Source organism: Alligator mississippiensis, chromosome 8 (assembly GCF_030867095.1).
Source record: "Alligator mississippiensis isolate rAllMis1 chromosome 8, rAllMis1, whole genome shotgun sequence".
Classification (NCBI taxonomy): domain Eukaryota; kingdom Metazoa; phylum Chordata; order Crocodylia; family Alligatoridae; genus Alligator; species Alligator mississippiensis.
In genome coordinates, this window is record NC_081831.1 from 24,593,269 (window position 1) to 24,621,233 (window position 27,965).

Sequence of the window (27,965 nt, forward strand, 5' to 3'; positions counted from 1 at the left end):
TAAAGACACAGCTGTTTATTTGCTCCAGCAAAGACCATAATGCGAGCAAAAGGCAAAATGGCCCCCCATAAAGGGTGAGGCGATCTTTTATACTTATTACAATAAGGCAAGACTTACAGGGTTAACAAAAAAGCAATATTTGGTCGGTGCTTTACAAATCTTTATAACAGCATATTTCTATTAAGCTGAACTAGCACTTTTTTAAAAGCTAAAAGTTAAGTAACAGTAACATTATAATATGTTAGCAAAACCTTACACAGTAGTAGATACTTCTCAAGGACACAACCACTGCACCCAGAACAATGGCTTCCCTGTCTTATCTTACTTTTTGCTGTAGCTGATTCTTCAGCACACAGACACAGATCCACTTTTTAACTCAGAAAATGCTTAACACGGTTAAAATGATTACTTGACACAAGCAAAGGCTTAGCTATCATTGTGCCTTGTGGTCAGCTGCATTGTTAGGCCACAGGTCATGCCTTGTATTCAGCTGTAAAGCTAATACTTCTTAATAATCCAAATTATTGTTAACCTAACAGTATGCTATCAGAAAACTATTCTATTTCAGGGTAATAACAAACATGCTAACCACAGGTCCTCCCTTTGTTTTAATTTTCCAGAGGGAATTTTGGAACACACTTTTAGGTATTTAACTTCTTGTGGGGTTAGGTTTTGATGATTGATGCTGGATATTTGTACAAACTGACCATACATTTTTACTTGCCTTTGCATAAACTGTTGTCTTAGAGAGCATAAACACTGGAAATAACATAATAGGCAGACTATAGTTATAACTATTTCAATTATACTTAGCATAAAAGGTCTAAGCCATCCTGTAAGGGAAGAGAACCAGTTAGTAAGCCAGCTAAGAGATGCATCTTTGGGGATTTTAGCTACATCTTCGGCTTTTTGGATATGGACAGCTGTATCTTTGAGGTGGGTTTGTATTATTGTAAAAGAGCTGTTAACCCAAACACAACGTTTTGGTCCGATAACCGCACAAGCTCCCCCTTGAGCAGCGAGGAGAAAATCAAGGGCTATACGGTTTTGAATTATTATTTGTCGGAGTTTTTTTGGGGTGTCAGCCAAGGTAGCAACGGCCTTTGAGAGGTCTTTCTGACCTTCGCTGAATTAGTGAGCCATGATTTTTATCACAGCTTGGAGGCATAATGTAAATTTTTTAAGACACACAGTGTCTATTTCTGGGAGCATACTTGCAAGGGAACACCTGAGTAATATTTTCTTGGTAAGTTGAGCTTTTTGATATTTGTCTACCATATCACGGCTTTTTTGTAAATCCCTCTTGTTTTGCCACCTGCCCCGTGGAAGGTGCGTGGCGAAGGACGTAGAGGGTTTTAGCATTGCCGGATAGCAGATACCTTTTCCTTTGGCAGGGATTTTATGGTAGGCGTGGGAGCCACAGACCCAGTATTGTCTTTTTAAAGCAGCAAGGTTTGAATACTTAGGAGGTATTTGGCCTCCGTTTTTTAATTCTAGCACCCCGCGTTTACCCTTTGATTTAAAGGAAGGATTTGTAGTTTTATTGAAGAAGCATTGTTCCCGGGAGGTATCAGTGTATAAACAATATCACAAGGTATTATTTAAAGAGGAGATGGGGGTGTAGATAGGATTAGTGCCCTTGGTTAAATTTTTGCTGTTGTAGAAATCATTGTAAGAGCTGCAATAGGTAGGAGTTGCTGTGTTATTATTACGCCAGTCTCCTCCACTTGAACTAGTAAAATAGTGGTGACATATGCTTGTGTCTAAATTAATGCAGTCTGATACTGAGCAGTTTATATAGAAACACTAATCTCCAACAACAGGCTTTACTAAAAGGAATTCCTGCTGACTTTGGTCCCAAGCTTGGTTATTAGAGGGGTTTAAAAGTGACTCGATAGGGCCCAAGGGGATGGGAGTCATGGGAATTCCTCCTTGGGTGCGGAGAGGAAAATGACTGCACACCCAACAGTTACTTTGGTTTTCTGCTTTAGCGGCTCTCTTAACATATTTAAGGTACATATTATTATCAGAGATATGGGCAACAGTAGGTTTAAGAGTAGTCTTAGCCTAAGGAGACTCTGTAAATTGTCTGAAAACTGGGTGGCTAGGCTTTACACAATATTCTGTTCCATAAGTAAATACCCGAACTTCTGCTGAACTATAACAATGTGAGGGAGGATACCAACGGGCAATGTTGACCTTCCCGTCTATATCAGAGAGTTTGATTGAATCGCTTATCCAGACAGGAAAACCTCGGGCACCAGGATTAGCACATCTGCAGCAACTGGTAGCTATAGCTGACCCCTGTGAAAGACTTATTTCTCCAGCAAACAGAAAGATTAGAAATAACATAGTTATAAAAACCATATTATAACAAAATCAGCACAAACAGTATGCACAACCCTGCAGCTCCAATAACTGATCTTTTGGGACATGTTATAGTCTCAAAGTGTTCAGTTTTAGCTGATTCAAAAGTGTCTAGAGGATGCAGTACTTGGAGTTCGGTGCTCTCTGGGCTGGGCAGGACCCCAAAAGGGTGACAGTTTATTAGTGGACCTTGGTTAGTTTGAGTTTTATATTATCTAATGGGCTGTAGGTCCAGGAGGTGTTTATTTTTTCGTCTGTTTCTGGCTCACCCTTGTCGCGGTCAGGTGGGCGTGCGGTGCTCCCGCGAAGTCCACAGTCGTCGTCTTCTGGCTTTTTTTTTTCCAGGTCAGGGAAGCTTGCATTGGAGCCGATCCTGAGCTCTGGTGAAACTTTTGTCTTTTTTGTATGAGTATAATGAATCCAGTTGTCCTTTTTTGCTATTTTTATGGCGGTGTGGGAGGTGAGGAGGACTTGATACAGTCCTTGCCACTTAGGTTCAAGGGGAGACCGTTTCCAAGTTTTTACATATACCCAGTCTCCAGGCTGGATGCGATGTGCTGGGACATTCGCAGGGAGGGGTTGGCTTAAAGCAGCATACCTATGGAGAGATTTTAACTGAGACTGTAGAGATAAAATATAAGAGGTGAGTCCTTTATTGTCTAAAAGAGAAGAAGTGTGAGCCGGTAGTAAGGGGAAGTGTTGGGGGACAGGGTGTCTAAACAGCAGTTTGTAAGGGCTGAGCTTTAGTTTTTTCCTGGGGGTGGATCTGATGGACATAAGAGCCAGTGGGAGAGTCTTAGTCCATTTTAACCCGCTTTCAGCACATAGCTTTTTAATTTTTGTTTCAGAGTATGATTCATTTTTTCTACGTGTCCTGAGCTTTTTGGGTGCCAAGGGGTATGGAATTTTTATTTTATTCCTAGGCAGCTGGCCAGTGTTTTGTTTATGTCAGCAGTAAAATGTGATCCTTGATCGCTTTTAATGATATGTGGAGGACCAAACCTGGGTATAATTTTATTAAGGAGCATTTTTACTATTAGTTGTGCTGTAGCTCTTCTGGTGGGGAAGGCTTTTACCCACCCTGTGAGTTGGTCAATAATTACTAGGAGGTTTTTGTATCCATTGTTTTTAGGCATCTCAGCAAAATCTATTTGTAGTCTTTTAAAGGGAGTGTAAGCCCAGGGGTGGGCTCCAGGGGGGTCTTGATTTTTTTCCTTTGATATTAAACTTTTTGCATATATTGTAGTGTTTTAAAAGCCTTTTTGCTTCCTGGTAGACTCCGGGTGCATAGAACAGCCTGTTAGTGATAGTGGCAAGTTTTTCACAACCTAAATGCTCGCTTTGATGGAGCTGTTGTAGATCGGGTCTAAGGGCTGCTTTAGGTAGCACTATCCTTTTATCTGGCAATTGCCATATTCCATCTTTTTCACAGGTGGCTTTTGCCGCTTTTTATCTCTGTTGTTCTAAAGGTGGTGCAGACTCGTTAATTATTGTTAACCTGTGTTAACAATAATTCAAGCTTTACAATAATTCAGAATTTATTGTAATTATTGTTAACCTAACAATATGCTATCAGAAAACTATTCTATTTCAGGGTAATAACAAACATGCTCACCACACCACCACCCAAGGAGGCCCCCTGCCCTGCCCCAGGGGTCCAGGGCTAGGGGCATGGCAGTGTATCCAGGAGGGATCTGGAGGAGTCAAGCACCCCCTGTAGGCCACAGGGGAGGAAGGAAAAGCACCCCCCGCAGGTTGGGGCAGGACCCAGTCTCTGCTGCCCTTTGGGGGGAAGAGAAGTCCAGGCCAGGTGCCCCCATGAGCTGTGGTCAAGCCGAGGTATCCTGTGCAAAGCGGCGTGTCCAACAGAGGTGATGTCCAGGCAGTGGCTACATCCCAGACTCCTGCCGCAGCCCCTAGGGAAGGCAGAGCCATGAGGGTGGAGGGAGCAGCCCCCACACCCCTGTCACTACCCCATTCCCCGCCAAGCCTCAAGCTTGGGAATCAAAGACGAGAACCCAGGTGTCTGGTTCCCTGCTCCCCCTGCCTTGCTCCAACCCACTTCCATCCCAAAAACGGGGGAGGGGTGGGGGGAGGTCCCCTAGCAGCCAATCCCACTGGCCAGGGGGGAGTCCCCCACATGGCCGATCTCACTCACCATAAAAGCTTCCGCTTTTGCTAACAGCCCGCTCCCCAACCAGCGCTTGCACTGGGGGCACTGGCGCTCCCCCCTGCCCGCCAACTAAACAGGGAGTACGTCCTAACAGGGGGTGCACCAGCACTCTCAGGGGGTTCATGTGCACCCCCATGCATCCCCCCATGCATCGCCCCTGCTCCCACCTGGCTCAGAGTCACCCCCACTTCCCCCCACCACAGCTGGGAGGGAACCCAGGAGTCCCAACTGCCCTTACTAGGGCATCTCAGCCTCCCACTGGGGGCAGGGGGCAGGCAGGTGTACTTCCCTGCCTGATGTTGGTGATGTCAGAGGGGGCTGGGTGGGCACAGCATGGGCCCTGTTCAACTGAGTGGTGTTGGGGTGGTCGTGCTGAACTGCGTGGTGCTTGGGGTGTCAGGGGGCTGTGGGGGGTGAGGTGGGGGTGCACTCACCCTGGTGCTGTTGGTGGTGGAGAACTCAGAGTATTTGCTGTCCCTGCGGCAGACCTGAAAGCAGCGGCAATATTCATCCCGCACCTGGGGGAAGGGGCAGCCATTAGCAGGGGAGGGGGGAGCAGGGGCACCTCAGTGGCTGGGAGAGCTGTGAGTGACTCCTGCCCCAGCACCAGGTGCTGTGGGAAAAGGATTTGGAAGGTTGAGGAGGGGAATGGGTGGGGCAGCAGCAGGCCGGGGTGGGGGAACCGGGGTGGAATCAGGGAGACAGGAGCAGACCAGAGCTCCCAGGGGAGATATTTGGGGGAGGGGGGAGAAGGGGAGGATTGAGGAAGGCAGGAGTAGGCCAGGGGGATCCTGGGGGAGGTACCAGGGGGTATTGGGGGGCCAAGAACAGGCTGAGTGTGCTGGGGTGTGTTCAGAGCCATGGGTGGATGTTTAGGGATGGAGGGGACAGAAGCAGGCCAGGGTTGTTGGGTGGCTTGTGGGGTGGGGAGGGTTGTAGGGGGGCAGATCAGGCCTGTGGGGGGGCAGACCTGCTTGTTGAGCAGACAGTGCAGCAGGAAGATGCCAAATCCCTGCAGCGCGTTGAAGATGGTGAAGGCGTAGGACAGCACCAGAGTGTGTGGCCCAAACTGGAAAAGCCCCAGCACCCAGCCCGTGCCCAGCACACACAGCTGCGCCAGCCCCGTCACTGTTAGCACCCTGCCAGGGAGGGCACTAAGTCAGCACCTGCCACTCTTCCCAGCACCTGCCCTCACCCCCAGCCCAGACCCACCTCCTGCCAGGCAGCAGCTGTCACCATCAGCCCAGTCCTGCCCTCACTGCCCAGGACGCCCCAGCCTGCTCCTGCCCTCCTCCCTATTCCCCTTCCCTCACTGTTACCCACCACCCTGGGGCCATGGCCCTGGCCAGTAGCTGCCTGCTAGGGCACCCAGCACTCAGCACCCACTGCTGGCACCCAGCCCCTGCCCCCCCCCCAGGTACCGGAGCTTCTTGAGGCGGCTCATGTCAGGGTTGATCTCATTGAACTTCTGCGCCAGCTTCCACACGGTCACTACAAAGATCCCAGCATTCACCTAGGGGGACAGAAGGCATGGGGGGGCAGCCTGGAGGCAGGGCCATGCCAGCAGGAGGGGGAGGCCATGGGGGGCAGTACAATGGAGGGGGCGGGGCATTCACCTGAGGGGTGAGGGTGGGATAAACAATTGGGGGGGAGGAGGAGGAGCAAGGCCAGGAATGAGGGTGGGACAGAGCCAGCAGGAGGCAGGTCATTCAGGAGCCAATGAGGGTAGAACTTGCCCCCCACCCCCAGGTCACTGCTCTCAGCCCTTGGAGTGGGACAGATGGACAGACACACAAAGGGACCGGGGAGTGACCCCAGACAGACAGACTCACGGTGATGATGAGGCAGACGGGGGCCAGGAAGCTCCAGAGGAAGTCGTGGTCCAGGGAGAGCCAGCAGCTGTGGCAGGGAGGACAGAGAATCAATCCTCACCAGCCACCAGAGTGCGTCAACCCCTCATGCAAGCTCATCAGCACCCCACATTGGTCCCTGTGCACGCACACCTTGCACCAGTGCAGGGGAGGGTCTTTCACGAGCAACTCCACTGTAAGCCCTGTCCCTGTGCAACACAAGGGGTGCAAGCCCCCGCCCCCATGCACCACCAACACATACATGCACAGATCTGGTGCAAGCCCTGCCCCCATGCAACACAAGTGTATGCATGTACGAGAGGAGCAAGCTCCACCCTTGTGCACCCCCCACACACACTTGTGTTGCACAGGCCTGGTGCAATCACTGCCTGAACCATGTGAGTTCACACTAGTGGAAGCCCTGCCCCTGTGCATTGCAAACATGTGCATAAGCCTGGTATAAGTCCCACCCCAGCACATCACTGATGTGGGCCTCCATGAACCTGGTGTAAGCCCTGCCCAGTGCAACATAAATGTGGGCATGCATGCACTAGTGCAAGCCCCACCCCTATGCACTACCAACAGGCACATGCATGAGTCTCAGCCCTGTGCTACACAAGCCTGCACACACATGCTAGTGCAAGCCTCGCCCCCATGCAAGCTCTGAACCTGTACCACACAAAAATACACACACCTTAGTGTAAGCCCCAACCCATGGAATTAAAGCATGTGGGGACACACACTAGTGTAAGGCCTGTCCCTGTGCCACGCACAGACACACATATGGTATTACAAGCCCATCTCTGTACCACACAAATATGTGCACACATGCTAGTGCAAATCCTGCCTCCATACTACATAAGCATATGTGTAGTAGTGTATGTCCCACTCCCATGAAATACACATACACAAAGTAGTGCAAGCCTCGCCCTATATCACACAAGCATACACATGCAAAGTAGTGCAAGCCCTGCCCCCATGGAATACAAGCATGCACGCACACTAGTGCTAGCCCCACCCCCATGCCACCCAATCACACAAACACTAATCCAAGGCTCACTCCCATGCCACAAAAGCGTGGGCACATGCTAGTGCAAGTCTCACCCCATTCCACCCAAGTATGCACACATGCACACATACAAACACACTAGTACAAGCCCTCACCCTGTGGAACACAAGTGCACACACACACTAGTGCAAGCCCCTCCCCTACATACTGCAAACATATGCACAAGCTTACTACCCTCATGCCCATGAACTCATGCAAGCCTGGCCCCTGCCCCAACTCACTGGCGCTCAGTGCCATAGCCCTGGGGGAAGGCAGCAGCCGAGATGGCCACAATGAGGGCGGGGGGCCCGTAGCCAGCCAGCAGCAGGTAGCCACGCTTGAAGGATGAAGGCTTGAAGATATGCACAACCAGCACGTAGAGCTCAGCTCCCTCCAGGCACATCCAGCAGAAGGCAGCCAGGAAGGCATAGTGCAGCAGGCCTGCCACCACTGCACATCCCACCTGGGGGGTGGGGAGCAGGAAGTGGGGGTCAGGGCTGGCTAGGGGGACACAGAGCCCTGCTGCCCCCCACCCCAAACCAGCTGGGCCCTGATCCTCCCCACCCATGGGGCAATGGTTGGGGGGGGAGGAAGAGGGGAGGGGACCAGCAGGTGGTGCCGTGGAGCTGGGGGGGCAGAAGCAGGGAGATAGGCAGATCCTAGCAAGGGGGTACTGGAGGGGGCTCCTAGATGCTCCTGCCCTAGCAGGAGGCACTGCAGCAGGCAGATCCCAGCACAGCTGGGGAGGTGAGGGAGAAGAGAGCTCCAGGCTGCTCCAGCCCCAGCAGGGAGTGCCATGAGACTGGGGGGGGCGGGGGACAGTCCCAGCACACGGAACCATGGCAGCGCTGTGGGGTTGGGGGACAGGAACTGGTGGAGGGAGGCAGATACCAGCACGGGGTATTTGAGGGAGGAAGAATGATTCCCGGATGTTACAACCCCAGTGAGGGGTGCCATAGGGGTGGGGGGCAGGAGCTGACTGCAGAGGCCCCCAGTGGGGGGTACCATGGGGCAGGAGCTTGGTGGGGGCAGGGCCTAGTGGACCTGTGCCCTCTAGTATCTCAGTGTCCCCTGTATCTTTCTGCCCCATAGTACCCCTCTACCCCACAGGTACCCTTCTGTCCCCTCTATGTACCTGCCCCTCTGCTGCCCTTCTTCCCCCTATACCTGCCCTCTAGTACTTTCCTGCCCCCTCCAGTACCTCCTTGCCCCCCAGGCACCCTCCCGCCCCATACCTTGCTGTGGGTGTGCTCAATGCCCAGCAAGAAGAGGCTGTGTGCCACCAGCAGGCTAAGGCTGAGGTGCAGGTGGATGGTGGTGCGGGAACCACGCAGGGACCGGCACAGCAGAAAGGTGAGCACAGCCAGCGTCAGGCACAGCACGGACACAGCCAGCCCCACGCGTGACACCACATCCAGCCGCCAGTCCTGGGGAGGGAGCATGAGTCAGGAGCACCCCTGGTGGCTGAAGGGGAACTGCAGCCTGGGGGCAGCTCTAGCAGCCACAGTGGGTGCTGCAGGCTGAGAATGAGGAGGGGGAGGCACAGCTCAGGGGCTACTGGGGAAGTACAGCCTGAGACATATGGGAGGGGGGATCACCACTGGCTGGGGGGGAGCGCACCTGGCTCAGGGAAGCCTCTAGTGGCAACCTGGAGAACTTCAGGTTGTGGCTTGAGAGGTGGGGGGTCTCTGCTCAGATAACAAGGTCCCCCAGGTCTCTGCCCAGCATGGCGTGGGGCAGAGAAGCGGGGACTGGTAGGTTGGAGCAAAGGGAGCTCGGACACCTGGGTTTTTTCCCAGCTTGGGGAAGGGAGTGGGGTTGTGGGGGTGGGATTGAGAAGAGGGATGGCAGTGGTGGCACCTAGACACCTGGGTTCTCTCCCTAGCCTAGGAACAGATTGGGGCCTGGTGGATCAGCGCAGGGGAGTGCTGGGAGCCTGCACACTTGGGTTCTCTTCCAGCTTCGGGAAGGGAGAGGGGTCTGTGGGTTGGTTTGGAGCCAGACAGAACCTAAAGACCTGAGGGAGGCTACCGAGTTCTTCCACCCCCTCCTCCTGCCTCAGTTTCCCCCATCTCCCACCTGACCCCTGGGGTTGGCATGGGGAGAGGTCACCCACCTTGAGCTCATAGAAAGCCATGAGCACAGCGAAGCTGGTGAGGTGGTCGCAGATGCACTCAGTGGGGGAGCCAGGGGCCGGGGGCTGGAGGAGGTGGCAGCCCTGCGTGGACCAGTGCCCACCTGCTCTGTGGGGCTCCCAGAAGGCACACAGCAGCTGGAAGAACAGCTTCTTCTCCTGTGGGCACCCAGAGGCCGGGGTTGGGTTGGACAGGTGGGCAGCAGGACCCTGCCTTTTCCCATCCACTTCCAGTCCCCATGCTTCAGTTTCCCCACAGGCTTGTGACAGCACATCTGACATATAGAGAAGAGGTGCAGGGTGATGGAGACCTGGGGACGGCGGGGGGTGGTCCTTACCTGCTGGGCACAGGTTGATAGGGGCCGGGGAGCAGGGCAGAGGGAAGAGAGGGGAAGTCCCACAAGGATGGAATGGGGGGGGTCAGGGGTGAGGGCACTATCCCAAGGAGGATCAGGGGGGTAGAGATAATGGGGGTCCTGGATGGGGGGAGCAGGAGATGCAGTGGGGGGTCTTGGGGGACAGGAGTTCAAGGGGATAGGGGCCCCAGGCGGGGTTCTGGGTGAGGCAGGTCCTACAGGATGCATGGGGGGGGGTCTCAGGGGATGGGGGTTGCAGGGATCGGTCATGGAGGTATCCCAAATGAGGAGGGCCCAGGGGATGGGGTCATGGGGGGCCCTGTGGGATGGGTGGGAGGTTCCAGGTGGTGGGGATGGGGGTCCTGGGCCCAGGAGCTGGGAGTTGCAAGGGGATGGGGTCCCATGAGGGTTTGGGGGAGGTCCATGGGGATGGGTGGGGGGGGTCCCAGGTGAGTGGGGAGTCGGTGGAAATTAGTGCAGAGTGGAGGGGAGCTTGGAACCTGGACTCCTAGGTTCTCTCCCACCTCTGGGGGACTCCTGGGGGATGGGATAGGGGGTCCCAGATTGGGGGAACCTCAGGAAACAAGGGGGTGGGGGCTCTCACCGTGGTGTTGTAGGTGAAGTTGAGCTTAGCGGGGGACTGCAGCCCCTGTGGCTGCTCATGGGCGACGATGGCGGTGGCCACCTCAGACACCACCCGGTACTGTACTTGACCTGGCTCTTGTGACCACTTTGACACTTGTTTCTCAATCTCAGTCCACTCCTTGGCCTGGATGCCTGCACCCTCCAGCACCTTCCCCAGGCCCCGCACTGATAGCAGTCCGGCCAGCGCTGGCCCTGGGATGGGGCAGGGCTGGTTGGCATCAGGGGGCTCTGGGGCTATCCCCCCATAGCCACCAGGAGGCCCCTCTGACAACTGTAGAGGGGGGGACCCAACATCTGCCCCCCATTACCTTTGCTCTTATCAGCAGCTACTGCCCAGTCCAGCTCCAGCCCCACGGCCTCATGCACCAGGTGCAGGGACTTCACATTGGAAGAGGGCCCAGGCTGCAGGACCAGGCTCAGTTCTGCAGGCCCAGAGAGGGCAGTTAGTACTAGAGCAGGTGGGGGTGGGATAGGGGCTTTAAGATGTGTGTGGGGGGTGGGACGGTGGTGGGGGGACACCACAGGCAGGCAGGCAGGAACTCCCAGCAGAGGCGGCACCTCATGAGGGGGCAGGAGCTCCTAGTGGGTAGGTGGTCAAGGGGTTCCCAGCAGGGGGGTATGGTGGAGCGGGAATCCCCGTGGGGAGGGGGGCAGGAGGCTCCTAGTGGGGGTGGGGCGGGGCGGGGCAGAGCCATGAGCTCCCACTGTGGGGAGCAGGCAGATACCCCCTGCCCCCGCAGAGAGGCCAGGGTACAAGCTTTAGTGGAGGCAGGGGCAGGACACAAGCTAACAGCAGGGGGGCACTGCAGGGAGATCCCACTGTGGGTAGGGGACAGAGCTGGGGGGAAGGGAGAGGGGCACTGACCCGAGGCACTGGTATTGAGGGTGGTGCTGGGGCCCAAGACAGGGCCCAGTAGCCGCATCAGGTCCTCAGCTACTGCCAGCAGGGTCGTGACATGCCAGTACTTCTGCTCCATGGGGGCCTGGGAGGCCAGGCCATGCTCCAGCAGCAGCAGGAAGTCCTGGGGGTGGGGGGAGGGATTCATCAGCCCCCCAGGCATGTCCCAGCCCCTGCCCCATGGCCCGAGGGGTTAACCCAGGAGTTACTGCCCCTAGAGGGGCAGATTGCATGGTGAAAAGATGGTGGAGGCTGAATCCCAGCATTTTTGCCCTGGAGGATGCTTCAAGGGTGTCAGGTGGGACACCCCCCCAGGCACCTACCTTCCCCAAGCAATTAAGCCACTGGGGGCGATGGGAGCTGGGGAGGGGGCAAAAGGCCCTGCCCCCAAGCCCTCCCCCCGCCTTACAGCCCAATGTGCCCCAGCCCCAGTACCTTCAGGATCTCCTTGGCCTTCTGGGCATCCAGCCAGCTGCGCAGGGCACCACATATGTTTTCCACCTTGGCTTTGTGCTCACAGGGGGTATCCTGAGGAGGGGAGGGGAGGGGAGGGGAGGAGAGGGGAGCCACAACTGGGGTAGGAAGTCAGCAGACAGGATCAGGCCCCTCCAAGCCCTCTAGTGGGGGCAGGGAGAGTGGGGGGGCTCACAGCCCCAAGGACTGGAGGGGCCATGGTCTACTGTATTTTCCTGTTTATAAGTTTCACCTGAATATAACACCCCCAATGCATTAAAGGAACAGGGGAGGGATTAAAATAGCGGTGAGGCCCCCTCCCCGCCTTCCCCCTGGGTACTAGCCACCTCCCAGCCCAGCTAGAGCCAACCCCACCATCCCAATGTGACTGGGTTGTGGACCGTTTGGGCTGCAAAGGGCCTAGGAACATTCTAGGGTGGGTTCTGGGGCTCGGGTTTCCTTTAAGGAGTGCTTATATACTTCAGAATACAGTAATGGGATCTGGGGCTGGGGAGGGTGTCCCCTGCTAGGGTGACCCTGCTCTGCCACCTATGGGGAAGGGGGCTGAGATCTGCAGCCTCCTGGGAGGGTTGGGGGGGGAGGGGTCGGTCACTCACCCAGCCCTTGGGGCAGAGGATCTGTTCCAGGGAGGAGCAGGAGAAATCTGGAGAGCGGGGGCGGGCAGGTGTGTTCATAGACACAAATGCACACAGGCACACACGGAACCCAGGTGTCCAAGACTCCCGCACACAGAGAACCCAGGTGTCCGGGACACGCAGCCCAGGCCTCAAATGCCCATAGGGGCAGCAGGGACACAAATGTGCACTGCCCTCCCCCCAGCCCTCCACCCCGCGACAGGGCCTTGGGGCTCCTCCGTGTATCGAGGAGAGCTCCCCCGCCCACCCAAGAACCCAGGTGTCCCAGTAACAACCCCCCCCCTCCCCAGAATTCCTATGCAAACAGGCTCATTTGCAAGTCATTTGCATCCCACCCTAAAGTCACTGTGTACCCGCCAGGCTGCTGCCCTCCCCACCCTTGGAACCCAGGGTCCCACTGTAGCCTCGCAACCTACCCAAGCCCCCCATCTCCCACATCTCTGATGCCGGAGGGGGGCTTGGAGCCCCAGCCCCACTGGGCTGGGGGCAGCCCAGTGCACCAGGGGCTGTACATGTGTTACCCCCAGACAGACTGAGACCCAAATCCTCCCTCAGCCCCTGCCCCACCCCCTTACTTTTGCACACAGTCCTGTGAGAAGCACTGGGGTCCCTGGCAGAGATGAGGACAGAGTCGGGGGGGCAGAAGGAGCTGTAGTTCCCCAGTGTATTGTTGCAGGTGGCCCGGGGGTCGCAAGGGTGCCTCTTGCGTTTGTCAATATCTAGGGAAGAGGAAAGGGGGGAAAAATTGGGGTGCTGGCCCTTTAAATGCCCCATGTCTTCAGGGGGTACTCACTGTGCTCTCTAAGGGGCGACACTAATTCTGGACTGGGCCATGGGATCTCTTTTCCCCAGAATTGGCAGTGGGGCTTTGCTGCCAGGGTCTTCTAGAATCCCTGTGAACAGTTCCCTCCACACACACTTGTGAGCAGTCACATGGGGATGCACAACTATTACGAGGGCAGGGAGACTTGCACTAGTCTCATGTGCATGTACATGGTGGTAACAGAGGCAGGACGTGTACTAATCTTATGCACATGCATGCACTGGCATTGTACAGGGGACAGGGCTTCCACTAGTCTCATGCCTATACACATGCTTCTGTTCCACAGGGTAGGGCTTGCATTAGTTTCATGCACATATGCCTGTTGGTGTTACAGGGGGGGCAGGGCTCTCACTAGTGTCACACGCGCATGCACGGGTGTTGCATGGGAGTAGGATGTGCGCTTCTTGTGCACTTGCATGCACTGGTGTTGCACGGGGTACGGCTTGCACTAGTTTTGTGTACACATACATGCACCATTACAGAGGCAGGGCTCTCACTAGTCTTGTACACATGCATGGGTGTTGCATGGGGGTGGGGCTTGCACTAGCCTTGTGCACACACAGTATTGCACAGGGACAGGGCTTGCTGCTGTCCAATAAAGGCAGGGCCATAGCCTGACACACCCAGACTGGGAGGCCTCTGAGAACAGCCTATATTACTGCTGCCAGCTCCAGAGCTGCACCCTTAGTGGACTGGCACCCTGGTAGGCTGCAAGCTTGATCCTGCTACAGGCACAGACTTGGGGGAACCGGGGGCACCAGCTGCTAGCAGAAGCAAAAGCCAGATGGGAGCAGGGGGACAAGAACAGCTCCCAGTAGGCGCAGGGACCTGGACTGGTTTGAAATGGAACCCAGTGATACAGTACCCAGTCAATCACAGCCAGCCCCACCAGCTGCCTGGATCCCAGGGAATCCCAGCCACGACAGGTGACACCAGCTAACTCGGCATAACCCCAGAGTCAGTGACATCAGAGTCAATGACATCATCAATTCCCCCAAATTTCAACCAATTGTTGGCAGCAAGCCCAGTCGGTTGCATCCATTCCCCTCCTTTCAGCCAATCCCAGTGCATTTCATCATCCAGGTGAACTTGTGGATCCAGAAGAACATTTCCCTGGAATCTTGGATCCCAGTGAATTTCACTGCTGCCCAGCAATGACAGCATCGAGGTTAGTTACACGGAACACAATTAATTCTGGCCATTCAGGCATAGTGCAGTGGTTGTACTTCACTGCAGCTGGGCTGGGTAATTGTAGCCTCAAGGTTAATTACATCCTAATCCTCCTTAATTTCACCAATCTCAAATTAGTTCAGGTTAATTACATCATCCAGGTTAATTACAGAGGCTGGTTCCTTTCATTGCAATCTCTGACCTCAGTTCATTTCAGGAAGGCCCATTAATGACATCATCAGGGTTGATTACACTGAGGCTCATTAATTGCACTGCAATCTCTGATCTCCTTCACTTCAGGCCTGTTGGTTTATTATATCATTAGGATTAATGACACCAGTCCTCGGTAATGTCACTGCAATCTCTGACCTCAAGGAATTTCAACCCTGCTGCCTAATGACATCATCACCATTAATTATACCTGTCCCTGTTAATTTCACTACAATCTCTTAATCTCCAGTTAATTCCATCATGCTGGTTAATGACATCATCAGGGTTAGTGTCACTGCAATCACTGATCTCCAGTAAATTCAGCCTTGCTGGTTAATGACATCATCAGGGTTAATGACACAATCCTGGTTAATTTCTCTGATCTCAATGAAAGGTGGGTTCACATCCCAGCAATCCCTGTAAACTTCCCTGATTTCCCTTCGTTTCAGCTGTGCCAGTTAATTTCTTCCATCACAACTAATTGCTCTAATCCACATGATTCCAAGAGGGCAACTGCAGCATCCAGGTGAATTCCCCTAGGCCCAACACCCTGACCCCAGCCCCAGAAGGGTAGGTCTAGGCCCTGTACAGAGGATTGGGCAGGAGGGAAATTCCACACCCACAAGCAGCATGGAGGGGGTGGTCATAAGTGGCCCCTGGGGCCTGAGATCTTGGACAGCTCTTGAGTTAATGAATCATGGGTAATTTCACTCATAAAAATGAATATCTCCAATCCAGACAGTTCCACCCATCCAGCCTCATCTCATTGATCCTGGTCGGTCTCACAGGATTCCCCAGATTCTAGCCACCACCCCGCTCCCCATCACAACTGGATCTAGGCGATTCCAGGAATCCAGGTGGATTCCAGCAAATCTCATGGGTGGGGATGGATCACAGCAGCTCCCCAGGCTCCTTTAGTTCCTGTGATCCAGGTCAAGCTCTCCACGTGACTGTCCCCAGCACTGCCGGTTCACATCGTGGTTAAAGTCCCAGATTCCGGAGAATTTTGCCATCTCCACACTCAACCAATCACAACGGCACGGGTCAACACAGTCATCAGGATTCATTACAATGGTCACTGTTAATTGTAACTGTCTGGGTAATTCTTCTTTCAGTAACACCCATCAGTGGCATCAGGGAGGGAATGACTTGAATCCTTGTTAATGTTGTTAATCTCTGATGCTTTCCAGTCAATCCCGGGACAATGTCAGGTTCATTTTCGCTGCTGGTTCTCAGCCCCCACGCAGTGCTTCTGGCAGAGATCTCAAGGCTCCAAAGGGGAATCCGCCTGAATTTCCTGTGAGATCTCCAATCCAGGATCCTTTCCTTGGCCACCAGGAGAGGTCACAACATTTCTGCCACTCCCACAGCTGCAAAGACACACCCACCCCCACCCCACTACCACCATCACAGGGCTTTGGGCATTGGGGTTGCTGGTACCTATGCAGATCTTGGCCTCGCCCTTATTTCTCTTCGCAAAGCCAGCTTTACATGTGCACATGAAGTCCCCGGGGGTGTTGATACAGTTCCCATGGGGGGCACAGGCACTGACATTCTCCCGGCACTCGTCTATGTCTGCAACGGGACAGGTCAGGTCAGGTCAGGTCAGGAGAAGGCCTGGCCTTAGGCAGCCTGTAGGGAGGTGCGGGTAGTGGTGGGTTGCTAATTGTCAGTAAAATTTCCTGCCAGTAAAAAATAATCAGCAAAGTCTGTACAAAAAAACAAAACCTGGAGCTGTCAGTAAAAAGCACCAAACAGCTGCAGCTTGAGTGAAGCCAACAGAGCACAGCAGCATCTCTCGTCCACATCTGCAATACACCAGAGACATGCTGATGCCCTCCAAACTCTTGCTGGGGTCAGCCTGGGTGATGGGGCCCAGGCATCCAGGAACCAAGACACCAGCCCTCCAGAGCCTAATACCCAGGGGCTCCCCCACTCCCAGTCCCAGGTTAGAGCAGCCCCCAGGTGTCTCCGATGTACACCCACAGATGTAGGAAGGCATCGGGTGGGGGGGGAGGGGGGTGCGAGGGTTCAGTTTACACCTCACCCCCTCTGGACCCAGCCCAGGCCAGGGGGACCCAGGTATCCAGGCCATGGGACCCAGGTGAATGGACTGGCAGGGCCTGTTTTCTACCTGCATCCAGGCTATGTGCTGGGATGGCCTCGGGACCCTTCCGCTTCTAGGTCTCTGGTGCTGGAATAGGGACCTGCCTAGAGTATGTCTGGGTGCGGGGTGGGTAGTTGCCCCAGCTCCTTTCCCTTTCAGGATTACAGGGCAGATGTCACTGCCCCTGCTGGAGGGGATGGGGGCATGGGTGATCCAGGTCGAGATGGTGCACATGGGTGCCAGCTAGAACTATCCAGAGTTCCGGAACAGCCCCAGGTCTGGTGGGGGTCTATAGGGAGCATCAAGAGCTGAGGGATCTGTCCTCAGCACATGTTCTCACTCACACCCCAGAGCTATCCAGAGTCCCAGACTCACACTTCTCCTTCCTGGGGTGGGACTCAACCCCCTGGCTCACAGACACAGCTGTAATTTTCAGAGACACTGGTGCATTGTGTGGGGCCTACACACCTTCAGGCCCACCAACATGAATTCGCTACATCTGTGACACACCAGGGATATGCTGATGCCCCCCAATCCCCTGCTGGTGCTAGCCAGGGCAATGGGATCCAGGAGTCCGGGGACCAAGACGACACCAACGCTCCAGGTCCCGATCCCCAAGGGCTCCCCCATCCCTGATCCCCACTGCTGGGTTAAACCAACCTTGAGGTGGCTGTGATTTACACTCCACAGATGTAGGAAGCTGGGGGGGAGAGGAGGAGGGGGCCAGCCCCCTCCAGGCTGGGAGCTGGGCCCAGGAGCAGATGGGGGGAGTGCAGCAGAGGTAGGGGGGCATACCCTGGCAGGTGTTGTTGTTGGACCCCATGAAGTTCTCCTTGCCGGGATCAGCCTGGTACCCCACAGCACAGACACAGTTGTAGCGCCCGGGGATGTTGATGCAGGTGGCATTGGGTCCACACGCGTCATGCCCCAGTGTCACACACTCGTCTATGTCTGCAACACATCAGGAACATGGTAAGCCAGCAGGAGATGCCCCTTGGATCAGCCCCCAACCCCCTCTGAACCCAGCTCAGGCCAGGGGAACCCAGGTGTCATGGACTGGCAGGGTCTGTTTTCCACCTGTATCTAGGCTCCTGTGTGCTGGGATGGCCCCAGGACCCCCCTCCCATGTTATTACTAGGGGGGAAGGGCTCAGGTGCTAGAACAGGGACTTACTGGGGGTATGTGACAAGGTACCAGCATGAAATGTCCAGGCCGGCCCAGTTAACCCTTGAAAGCCCCAGCTTGGGAATTTGTCTAGAGGCCCTGGAGAGACTCTCCCCCGAGTGCTGCACCAGGCATACTGCTGACTGGGGTGATCTCTGCCCTGATGGGGAGGGGGTGGAAGGAGAGTTGGGGAAGCACCTTGGGCTGGGCCCCATGGCCCCTCCCCAGTCTAGGGGCACTTATCCTGCCCATGGGGACAGAGAGAGTCCCCCAGCTCCCCACACCCAGAACCCCACCCTCCCTGGACAAACCCCCTGAGGTCCCAGCCCACAGCAGAGGATGAGGGATGCCTGTGGCCTGGTCCATGGGTGGTGGCTGGAGCCATCCTTGCTCCCCAGGGCAGCCCCAGCTTGGGTGGGTGGGGGCATGGGGGGGTTCTTACCCTGACACACGGTGCCACTGGTATTTGTGAAGTTCTCCTTGCCTGGCTCAGCCGTGAATCCAGGGTTACATGTGCAATTGAATCCACCAGGGAAGTTGATGCACTGCTTATCGGGACCACATTTCACTGGATCAGGTGCTACGCACTCATTCACGTCTGCAACACGCCAGGGACGTGTTGAGACTCCAGAACACCCCCAACCTTCCCCATCCCAGACCTAGCCAGGAACATGCAACCCAGGAGTCTGGGCCCCTTTGTGGAATGAAAGCAGGGCTGGCCCACAATTTTTTGGGGTCCCCTGCAAGAAATAGTTTTGGGGCCCCCTGCCTTGAAGAAGCTGGGGGGTGGGGGGTGGTGAGCAGCCAAAGAAGGCAGCAGCAGCACTGGCAACAGGGGGAGGGGGTGGCAAGCGGCTAGATGCAGGGAGACCCTTAGCTACAGGGCCCCCTGCGGCCACAGGTTTCACTGTGTAGGACGGGCCAGCTCTGGATGAAAGGCATCCTTTTATGCACCCCACCTGGACCCACTGGGCACTGGAGCCCATTGGGGTCCCTGGAGACACAGCCCGCCCACAGCTTCCATGGGATGAATCCCAGGCTTGGATCCCAGGATGGATCCGAGGCTCTGGGCCCCCTGGAGCCTGTTTTTCCTGTGCATTCAGGTCCCCTAGCACTGTAATGGGCCCAGGACCTGCCATCCTCCATGCTGGGGGTCCCTCCCATCAGGCAATGGAACCCAGGAGTCTGGGGGCCTAACTCTCAGCTGAATGCAACACCTCTGTGCTGAGATGGGGCCAGGACCCTCCTCACCTCCCCCCACCCCCGCTGTGACTGGGAGGGAACGGGGTGGTAGGGTGGGACTCAGAAGATTGAACACAGACATCCAGGCCCCAAGGGCAACTCCTGCCCCCTCGCCCAGCTGGACCCTGAGTCCCCACTCTCCCCTGCTTGTGTGGGAAGGCAGAGGGGCTGAGCCCTGACCCACCAATGCCCCTCTGGGGGTCCCCTTTACCATCGCAGACTTCACTGTTGCCAAGGAAGTAGAGCGCCTCCTTGAGGGACTTGAACCCAGACTGGCAGGTACAGTGGGTGGCATTCACACAGAAGGAATTTTCTGGGCAGATCTCGGGACAGTTCTCAGGGCTACCTGCAGGGGATGGAAACAGGGTGAGAAGGCTCTGCCCTGCACCACTGCCTGGAGGCACAGGCCAGGGCTGTGGGGAGGGTGGAAATTCAGGCAGCCTCAGGCCTGTCCCAGGAAGGGGCAATGGGCTGTCTGGGGCAACTGTTCCTCCTGCTCCAGCGCGTGTGTGTGGGGGGGCTTAAATGCCCCAGCTGGGGCCCCCCAGGGCGGCATCAGCCTTACCTTCAGCATGGACCATGACTCCCCACAAACCCAGTGCCAGGCACAGCCCTGGAAAATAAAGGCATGATGAGGGACAGTCAGCACGGACACCTCTGCTCCCCACCTCGGGGGTAGATTTAACCCCATAGGTACCAATGGGGACTCAATCCCAGCCAGGCCTCCAGTTAGAGGCTCCCACTGGTCCCAGTGTCCCTGGATATAGGGCATTCACCCTGTTATCAGCAGGTCGGGGCCCTGTCAACAGCCTGTGAGTGTCCAACCCCCCTCCCCCACCCCTCACAGGCTGGGATCAGGGGATACTAGGTGCTTTACAGACCCCCCCAGGCCAAGACTGGGGAGTGCCAGGACTTCCAGGCTGGAATCCGGCCACACTGGGAGCTGTACAGACCCCCCAGGCTGCAATCAGGGACCCTGGGCACTGTCCAGAGCCCCTCAATGCTCCCCTATCTTGCCTCCTCCACCTGCTCCTTCCTCTTCTGCCACTTCCTGTCCTGTTTCCTCTTTCCCTTCTTCCTCTTTTCCCCATCCACCCCTGCCCCTGCTGGCTGGACCCTCAGACTCCCCTTCTGTTTCCACCAGAGAGAGAAAGGTCTCAAAACAGAGCAAACTGATCAGCCCCTAGCCCCCCACCCCGTGCCCCCAGGCCAAGCCCCCCTGGAACAGAGAGGCTGGGGGTGGGGGGCGTGAAGAAGCTGGGGGGGTGGGAGGTGCTGATGTCTCCCTGCACAGGCGCCTTGCTCGCACGCAGTATTTGGAGCCTGTTTCCCTGGCAACAGGGCCTGTGGTTGGAAGAAGAAAGCTGTCGATTCAGGGCTGGGGGAGGGCAGGGCGGAAGCCAGTGTGGGACAGAGGTGGGGGGGTTGGTTTGCATGCCCCCTCCCTGACCTTATCGCCCCCCTGATCTGACCGACCTAACCCAGAGGGAAGTGGCTGTGGCTTCCAGTTTTCTAGAAAACCAGTAGTGGGGAGAGAGAACCCACCCCCTCCCCCACTCCCTACAACCCTCAACACTTGTCTCCATGATCTAGGATTAGAAGCCAGGCGTCCGGGCTCCCAACAGCCCCCACCCTCCACCAGCTCTAACCACTGCTCTGCTCTCCTCCCTGACCTAGGGTTAGAACTGGGCACACATCAGTCTCCTGCCAAAGCTGGGAGAGAACTCGGGTATCCCAATTCCCACCCCTGACCACTGGACCACCCTCTCTTTCATCCCCTCCCAGAATGGGGTAGAAACCAGGTGTCCCAATGCCCAGGCCTGCCCTGCTGTAACCTCTTGTAACCCCCACCCCAATCCCCTGCCTGACCCACAGATTGAACCCAGGCATTGGGGCTGAACCCCTAGACCCCCCACCCCTCCCAGCTGAGGCTAGGACTCAGGCGTCAGCTCACAAGGCCTCCACACTCCCTTTCCCATGTTGGGGAGGAAACCCAGGCATCTGGGTTTAGTGCCCCTCTAGGGCTGGAACCAGTTCCCCTGCATTTCCCACTTCTGCTTCCCTGTCCACAGTGCCAGGAACTGGCGCCAGAGAACCCAGACGCCCGGCCACACCCTGCCCTGCCCCCTGGTGCTGGCTTCCCTGCTGAAGCTCATGTGGGAACCCAGGCGCCTGGGCTCCCAGCCTCACTCCCCCAACCCAACAGCCCCCACTCCCTTCACAGAGCTGGGAATAGAACCCAGGTGTCTGTGTTCCCGGCACCCCCTCAACCCACCAGCCCCCCACTCCCTTCCTGGTCCCGGGACTCAGGCATCCAGGCTCCCAGCTCCCCAGTCACCCCCAGCTCCAACCTGTCAGGGCTAGGGATGGGACTCAGGCGTCCAAGCTCCCAGAACTTAACTGCTATCCCAACTCCCACTCCCCTCCAGGAGCTGGGGACAGAACTCAGGTGTCCTGCTACATCCTGTTGTAACCACTGAATCCCACTCCCCTCCCTGACTGGGGGGGGGAGAGGGGGGGCCCTCTGGCAGCCCCAGCTGAGTACAGCCAGGTGCCCAGATGCCTGTTCCCTCCCCAGGTGATGGTGGGGAGGGGGGCAATGGTTAGGGTAGGGCAGGGCTGGGAACCCAGACACCTGGGTTCCCTCCTAGCTCTGGGAGGCATTGGGGCAGTGCAGATCTACCCTCCACAGCAGCTGCTTTAAACACTAAACCTCCCAGCCCCCACCCCCCCACAGGCCAGTGTTGGGGTATAACGACCACCCTGTTCCCCCAGCCCCAAGATCCACCCCCAGGCAGTCCCAGGTTCATGGGGGGTCCTGAAGTCTCTGACCCTCCCACAGAAGTGGGCCTAACCCTGCCCCCAACAAGCTGGGGCTGTATCAACATAACCCCCAGCACAGCCCTGGCCTCCTCCTGCCCCAGCCCCAGCCTCATATAAGTGCCCCCTCCCCAGGCCAGCTGCTCCCCCAGCCCATGGTGTGGGGAGGAGGCATCAGAGCTGCAGGGACAGGGTCCCCATGGCAAGAGAAAGAACCTAGGCATCCTGATTCCAGTCCCCAACCATTACCCTGGGAAAGTCTGGGAGTGGGGTGGGGGGTAAGGGAAAGGGGCCCCAACCCCTATTCTGACCACTGCACCCTCCTGCCCTTCCACCCAGAGTCAGGAGGGGACCCAGGTGTCCGGGCTCCCCCCATCAGCACTGGGGATGGTGTGGGGGAGTCAGGGGGCTCCAGGGAGCTGGATTGGTCATGGTGGGGGGGGGGGGCTCCCTCCTGCCTTAGTTTCCCTTACACCTGGGCAGCGGGCCTCACAGCTGGGGCAGGGCCTGGGTCTTGGGGAAGTCTGTGCAGTGCCTCCCCCATCAACATGGGGTTGCCATAATGCTCCTATAGAAGCACAGTGGGAAAGGCTGGGGCAGGAAGCAGGGGATCTGTGCAGCCTCCCCTTCCCCCCAGGAGCAAGCCTAGGGTCACTGTAATGCTCCTAAGAGAAATGCAGGAAGAAAGGTAGGGGCACAAGGGGAAGGGGTGCTTCCCTCTGCCTCAGTTTCTCCATGTCACATGTATCACATGGGGGAGGAGGGGGCCTACCAGCCAGAACAGGGCCTTGATCACAGGGGTCTGTGCAGCTCCCACAAAGGAACATGCTAGGGGCTACCATAACATTTCTAATAGAAGTGCAACAGGAAAGGCAAGGACAGCCCTATCTGCCCCTCCCTCCTTCTGAGTAAGAACATGGGAGAGAGCAACATTCCCCCCCCCACACACACACACAGCTACTGGGGGCCACAGCAGAGCAGGGGTTTCCCAGCTGTGGTGTGTTGTGAAAACATCCGGGCGGTTGCCAGGCCGCAGCTGTTCCTTTTTCACAAGAATCCTTATCGCACAGCCCTCCCCCGCATGTCATGACTAAGGCCCTGGTGACAGCCCCCCACCCCTGCACCCCACCTCAGTAGCAGCCCCCAGCTTATGGCACCATTGGCAGGGCTCCAAGCACAAGTGAATGCATAGGTATGCAAGGGGGCCAGTACTTGTGCATAGGTATGTGAGGGGCCCAACACTTGTGCACAAGTGTGCAAGGGCACAGAAGAGGGTATGGCCATGCCAAGGCCCAGGGAGGTGTGTGTGGGGGAGCCGGGCACTAGTGCATGGCCGTGCGAGTGCCCAGGGTCATGCCCAGGGGGCACCAGTGCATGAGGGAGAGTGATCCTCACACTAGTGCACACTTGTGCGAGGATACTGGGAGCTGGGAGGGCCTGGAGCTGTGCTGGTGTCACCTGTTGGCAGGGGCAAGAAACATTCCTGTGATCAGAGTAGGGGGAGCCTGGCAGCCCAGACACCTGGGTTCTCTCCCTGCTCAGGGAAAGCAGTGAGGGTCAGGAGCAGTAGGTTAAAAGAGGGAGAGAGTCAGGAGGTGGGACACCTAGGTTCCTCCCTCAGCACTAGGGTCAGGTGGGTTAGAACTGTGGGATCCACAGCCCCGATGCCTGGGTTCTCTCCGTGACACTGGAAGGGGGTGGGGCATAGGGGTTAGAGCAAAGTGGAGGGTGGGGGGAGTTGCTGGGTGCCCAAACACCTGGGTTCTATCCCCAGCTCTAGATGGGAAGCAGGGTCAAACAGTTAGAGCAAAGGGGACCCTGAGAACCTGGACTCCTGGGGACTCCTGGGTTGGGGGGGGGTGAAGGGCGAGGACCAAGGACCTGACCTGGCCCAAGGCAGAGAAAGTGAGCACCCTTGTTAACCCCTGCCTGCCCAAGGGCAATCAGCACCTGCCCTGCTCCCCACCCCCCTTCCCTCCCCACATTCCACCCAGGGTCTATTTTCTCCCTCCAGCTGCCTGGTTATTTTGGGGCTAACCATTAACAGAAGGGGGAGGGGGGAATGGGGGGGATCTTGCTACCACTGGGATCTGTCTGTCCAGATTGGGGGTGGGGGGTAGCTGGGGGTCTCCATGCCCCCCCCCCCATGGCATCCAAGCCCCTGACCTGGCTTCCCGATGTGGTAGCTCCTATGCCTCCTGAGCCTGGGGGGAGGCAGACCTGGGGGGTCATCCCATCCTGTAAGGTTTGACCTAGAAACTACTATGCAAAGCCTAAGCAAAAGTGAATGTTGTGTGTCGAATGCCCATCTGCAATGATAAGGGGCAGACAGTCTTAGATAGAGGAAGCTTGAAAACAAAAAACAGAATCAGAGGTACTGGAGCAAAGAGCTCATTAAAATACTAAAAATCACACCCCGAGGCGGGGAAGATATATGCTAATGGAACATATATGTACGTTAATGAGATACATAACTAAAACACAGGTATAGAGACATGCTCAGTAAAGAACTCCTTGCATCACTCCTTTATAACCAATTAGCAAACAAGGATGCTTATAAAGATTCAACCTCTGGTATATAAGGGGCTCAGTATTAAATGTGCTTGTACTTGTCTTGGGAGATTATTCCGCTTGCACCTTTTATTGCTAGCAATAAATCATTTTTATACTTTCACCCCTGGTATCTTTATTGGCCTTTGCATACCGGGCACGAACCCAGACTTGGGCTGGGGCCTAACAATCCCACCAAGAATGGCCAACAGGAGGGGAAATGGGCAGGGAGCTGGAGAAGGGACTGAGCCCAAAGCAGGGACAGAGCTAGAGAGAGAACCCAGGTGTCTGGGTGCCCAGTGCTCCCCTCACACCCTCCACTACTCTAACCAATTGACCCCACTCCCCTCCTAGAGCTGGGGACAGAACCCAGACATCCAGGCACCCACCTTCCCCACAAGATCCACTCCCCTCGCAGAGTAGGGAGAGAACCTAGGTATGTGCTCCCCCAGCCCCTCCCAGCAGGCACCCAGCAGGTTTGCTTAGGACCCCTTACAGGGCTGGGAAAGAACCCAAGAGACCTGCTTCCCCCCAACCCCATGGCACCTGAGAACCACCCCCAGCTGATGGGGGCCTGGAGGCATAAGGGGACACTGAGGCATGCGGGGGTTGGCTCATAGCCCCCAGCTGGGGAAGACCCAAGTGTCCTCCCCCTCCCAGCGCCACAGGAAGCGCCAGATTATTAACGGCACCAAAACATGCCAGAAAAGCCAAATAAAGTCCAAGCTGCTGACGTCATCAGCGCCCCCCCCGTCATCGCCCCCCCCAGGCGGGTGGGGAGGGGGGAGCAGGAGACAGAGCTTGGTACCCCCCAGTAGAGCTGTCAAGACAAGGAAGCCAGGCATCCAAGTACCCCCGCAACCCCATAGGATTGGAAAGGGAACCCAGGTGTCCGAGCCCCTAGCCCACCCACCCCGACCAGACAGGACTGGGGAGAGAACCCAGGCGTCCGGGTCCCCAGCCCCACCTCCCCGCCAAGAGCTAGAGACGACCCAGGCGTCCGGGATTCACCTTCGTCCCCATTGGCTTCCCCGAACTCCCCCACCAGGGCAGGGAGTCACCGTGGGAAGGGACCGAGATCGCGGACGCCTGGGTCCCTCCGATTCCGGAGCTGTCAGGGGCGGTCGCAGGAACCAGCTTCTCCCAGGATCAAACCGGAGTCACTGCGTGGGGGCAGGACCCGGGATCGGAGCGCACGCGGCGGGGGCGGGAAGGGAATCCAGGATCGAGGCCGGGAGCGGGAAAGTCCAGGGAGTGGGGGACTGGGATTGGGGGAAGGCATGTTGGGGGGGGGTGCGGGATGGCAGGGAACTGCGGAGAGATCGGGGGGCCGGGCCGGGTCGGGTCTCACCGAGCAGCAGGCGGCGGCCGCGGTCCATGCCGGCTCAGCGACACGATCTCTCGGGCACACTGAGCGAGTAACACTGGGCAGCGCCGGGCGCGGGCTGGGACAGGGGCGGGGCGGGGCGGGGCGGGGCCTCTGCTGTGGCGGGTGGGGTAGATTTACCCCGTGGGGCAAGACAAGGCGCAGCTGGGACCTGGAGGTGCAGAGGACAGAACCCAGGCGTCCTGTCCGCGCCCCCACCGGACTGGTGCTAGGAAGTCCGGACGCCTGGGAGTAGAGGAGCTCTAGTGCCGGGCCGGGGGCTGGGCTGAGACCCGCCCGGAGCTGTTAACCCAGCTGGCCTCGGCCCAGGCCGACAGAGGTGGTCGGGGGACTAAATATAGACCGTGCAACACGAGGGAGGGGCAAGGCCTTGGCGCGGCGCCGCCAGGTGGGACCCAGGCAACTCGCCCGGACCCGCTGCCCACCAGGAGTCGGAGGGAACCCGAGCGTCCGGGTTCTAGGGTGGGGCAGGACAGGGTGCTGTGGCCAGGGTGCTGCTCCACCGGGGCCAGGGGGAGGCCACAGCCGGCCTCCAGGTCCTGGCATATCATATCTCTATCTGATCCGGACATGCAGCTACGGGCGCAGATCGACAGTATCCGCCACACATTGCCAGGGGGTGACGGGGTTACTGCGGCAGCCCGACCAGATGCCTGGGTCCTCTCCCAGCTCTGGGTCATGGGAGAAGTAGGGACTGGTGACCTCTCCCTACTGCCCTCCCAGAGCTAGGGAAGAAGCCAGGCGTCGGGGCTCCCAACCCCCTCGCACTGCACTGCCACCCACAGCTCCCTGCTCCCCACCCCTTCCAGAGCGGGTGGGGGAAAGGGAAGGAAGCTCACCACAGCCCCACCTGGCTCCCAGGTGTCCCATCCAGGGCCTCACCAGGCCTGCGCCTACGTAGCCAGCCACTGCCCTGTGGTGGGGTTGCGGTGGTGGGGAGAGAGAGAGTTTCTGCAAAGCAAGCTCAGGCCTGGTTGGTCCCTGGGTGGGAGACCTGGGAACAAGGGGCAGGGCAGAGTCATCAGGGGTGGTTCCTGCCTGGACTGCCAAGAGGCTCCTCAATATGCCCATTCGGGCTAGAGGGAAACTGAGGCAGAAGGACCGGTAAGGGACGAGGCTGCCTGCATTGACAGCGGTGAGTCGGGGGAAGAATTCAGGAGTCCTGCCCTCCTCAACTCCCCCTCACAACACTCAAACTTCGACCTCACTCCTGCCGCAGAGCTGGGAGCAGAACCCAGGCGGGGCGGGGGAACCATAACCCCAGCGCCCACATCCTGCTTCTACAGAAACCTGAGGGGGCGGAGCCTCACAGGAGCATCCACCTCTGGGGTGGGCCATGGGCCGCTCCGTGGCACTCGGACGCAGCGGCTGGGGGCCGGTCATCCCGGTGCCTCAGGACACGCGGGCTCAGAGCTCTGGGGGGGGGGGGGGTTAATGCCCCTCCTCCCATAAACCAAGGCCAAGGACACAGCTGTGCACAGCGGGGGCTGTGATCGGGAGTGAGGGGCCCCGGCTCTCCGGGGGCTGACGGGGAGGGAGAGGTGTACCCCCTTCCCCGGGGGAGCGTTAACCCTTGCAGCGCAGACCCCGGGGGAACTTCAGGGCGGGGACTCCCCACTCCTACCCCCGGAGAGCATGGGGCCTGGAGCCGGGGCCCCCAGTGCGAGCAGGGCAGCCCCGGTGGCCTGGAAGGGCTCCACATGGACCCCCGCAAGCTGGGAGAGAACCCAGGCGTCGGGGCTCCCAGCGCCCCCCTCCCCCTTCCCACGGAACACAGGCGCCCGGGCTCCCCGCCAACAAGAACAGTGAGGGGGTCCAGGCGTCCGGATTCCGGCCGCCTTCCGCTTCCACTGGCCCGCTCTAAGCGCTAGCTCCCGCTCACGGAACCCAGACGTCCGGGCTTCGCCCCACA

The 27,965-nt window shown here is 57.4% G+C and overlaps 1 protein-coding gene across 5 annotated transcripts; it reads right to left on the bottom strand.

The window, feature by feature from the left end:
- Positions 1-26,120, bottom strand: ADGRE5 (adhesion G protein-coupled receptor E5). 5 transcript variants are annotated; one of them, XR_009463888.1, is made up of 21 exons: positions 26,018-26,120; positions 19,862-19,909; positions 19,481-19,642; positions 18,497-18,652; positions 17,686-17,841; positions 16,224-16,358; positions 13,156-13,299; positions 12,542-12,588; positions 11,907-11,999; positions 11,439-11,595; positions 10,882-10,995; positions 10,533-10,765; positions 9,555-9,731; positions 8,674-8,865; positions 7,681-7,901; positions 6,373-6,439; positions 5,962-6,053; positions 5,511-5,679; positions 4,975-5,058; positions 3,983-4,283; positions 1-2,965 (listed from the first exon to the last, which is right to left on the bottom strand). XR_009463888.1 is itself a non-coding variant. In XM_059732386.1 (20 exons), the coding sequence occupies exons 1-20, from the start codon at positions 26,043-26,045 to the stop codon at positions 4,257-4,259; spliced, it is 2,475 nt and encodes an 824-aa protein (XP_059588369.1). In that variant the 5' UTR covers positions 26,046-26,120; the 3' UTR covers positions 1-4,256. The 5 variants fall into 5 exon arrangements, 4 of the variants coding, with proteins under 4 accessions (XP_059588369.1, XP_059588368.1, XP_059588370.1 ...); XM_059732386.1 differs by having other exon boundaries at positions 1-4,283; positions 19,508-19,642; XM_059732385.1 differs by having other exon boundaries at positions 1-4,283.
- Between the last annotated feature and the right edge of the window lie 1,845 nt (positions 26,121-27,965).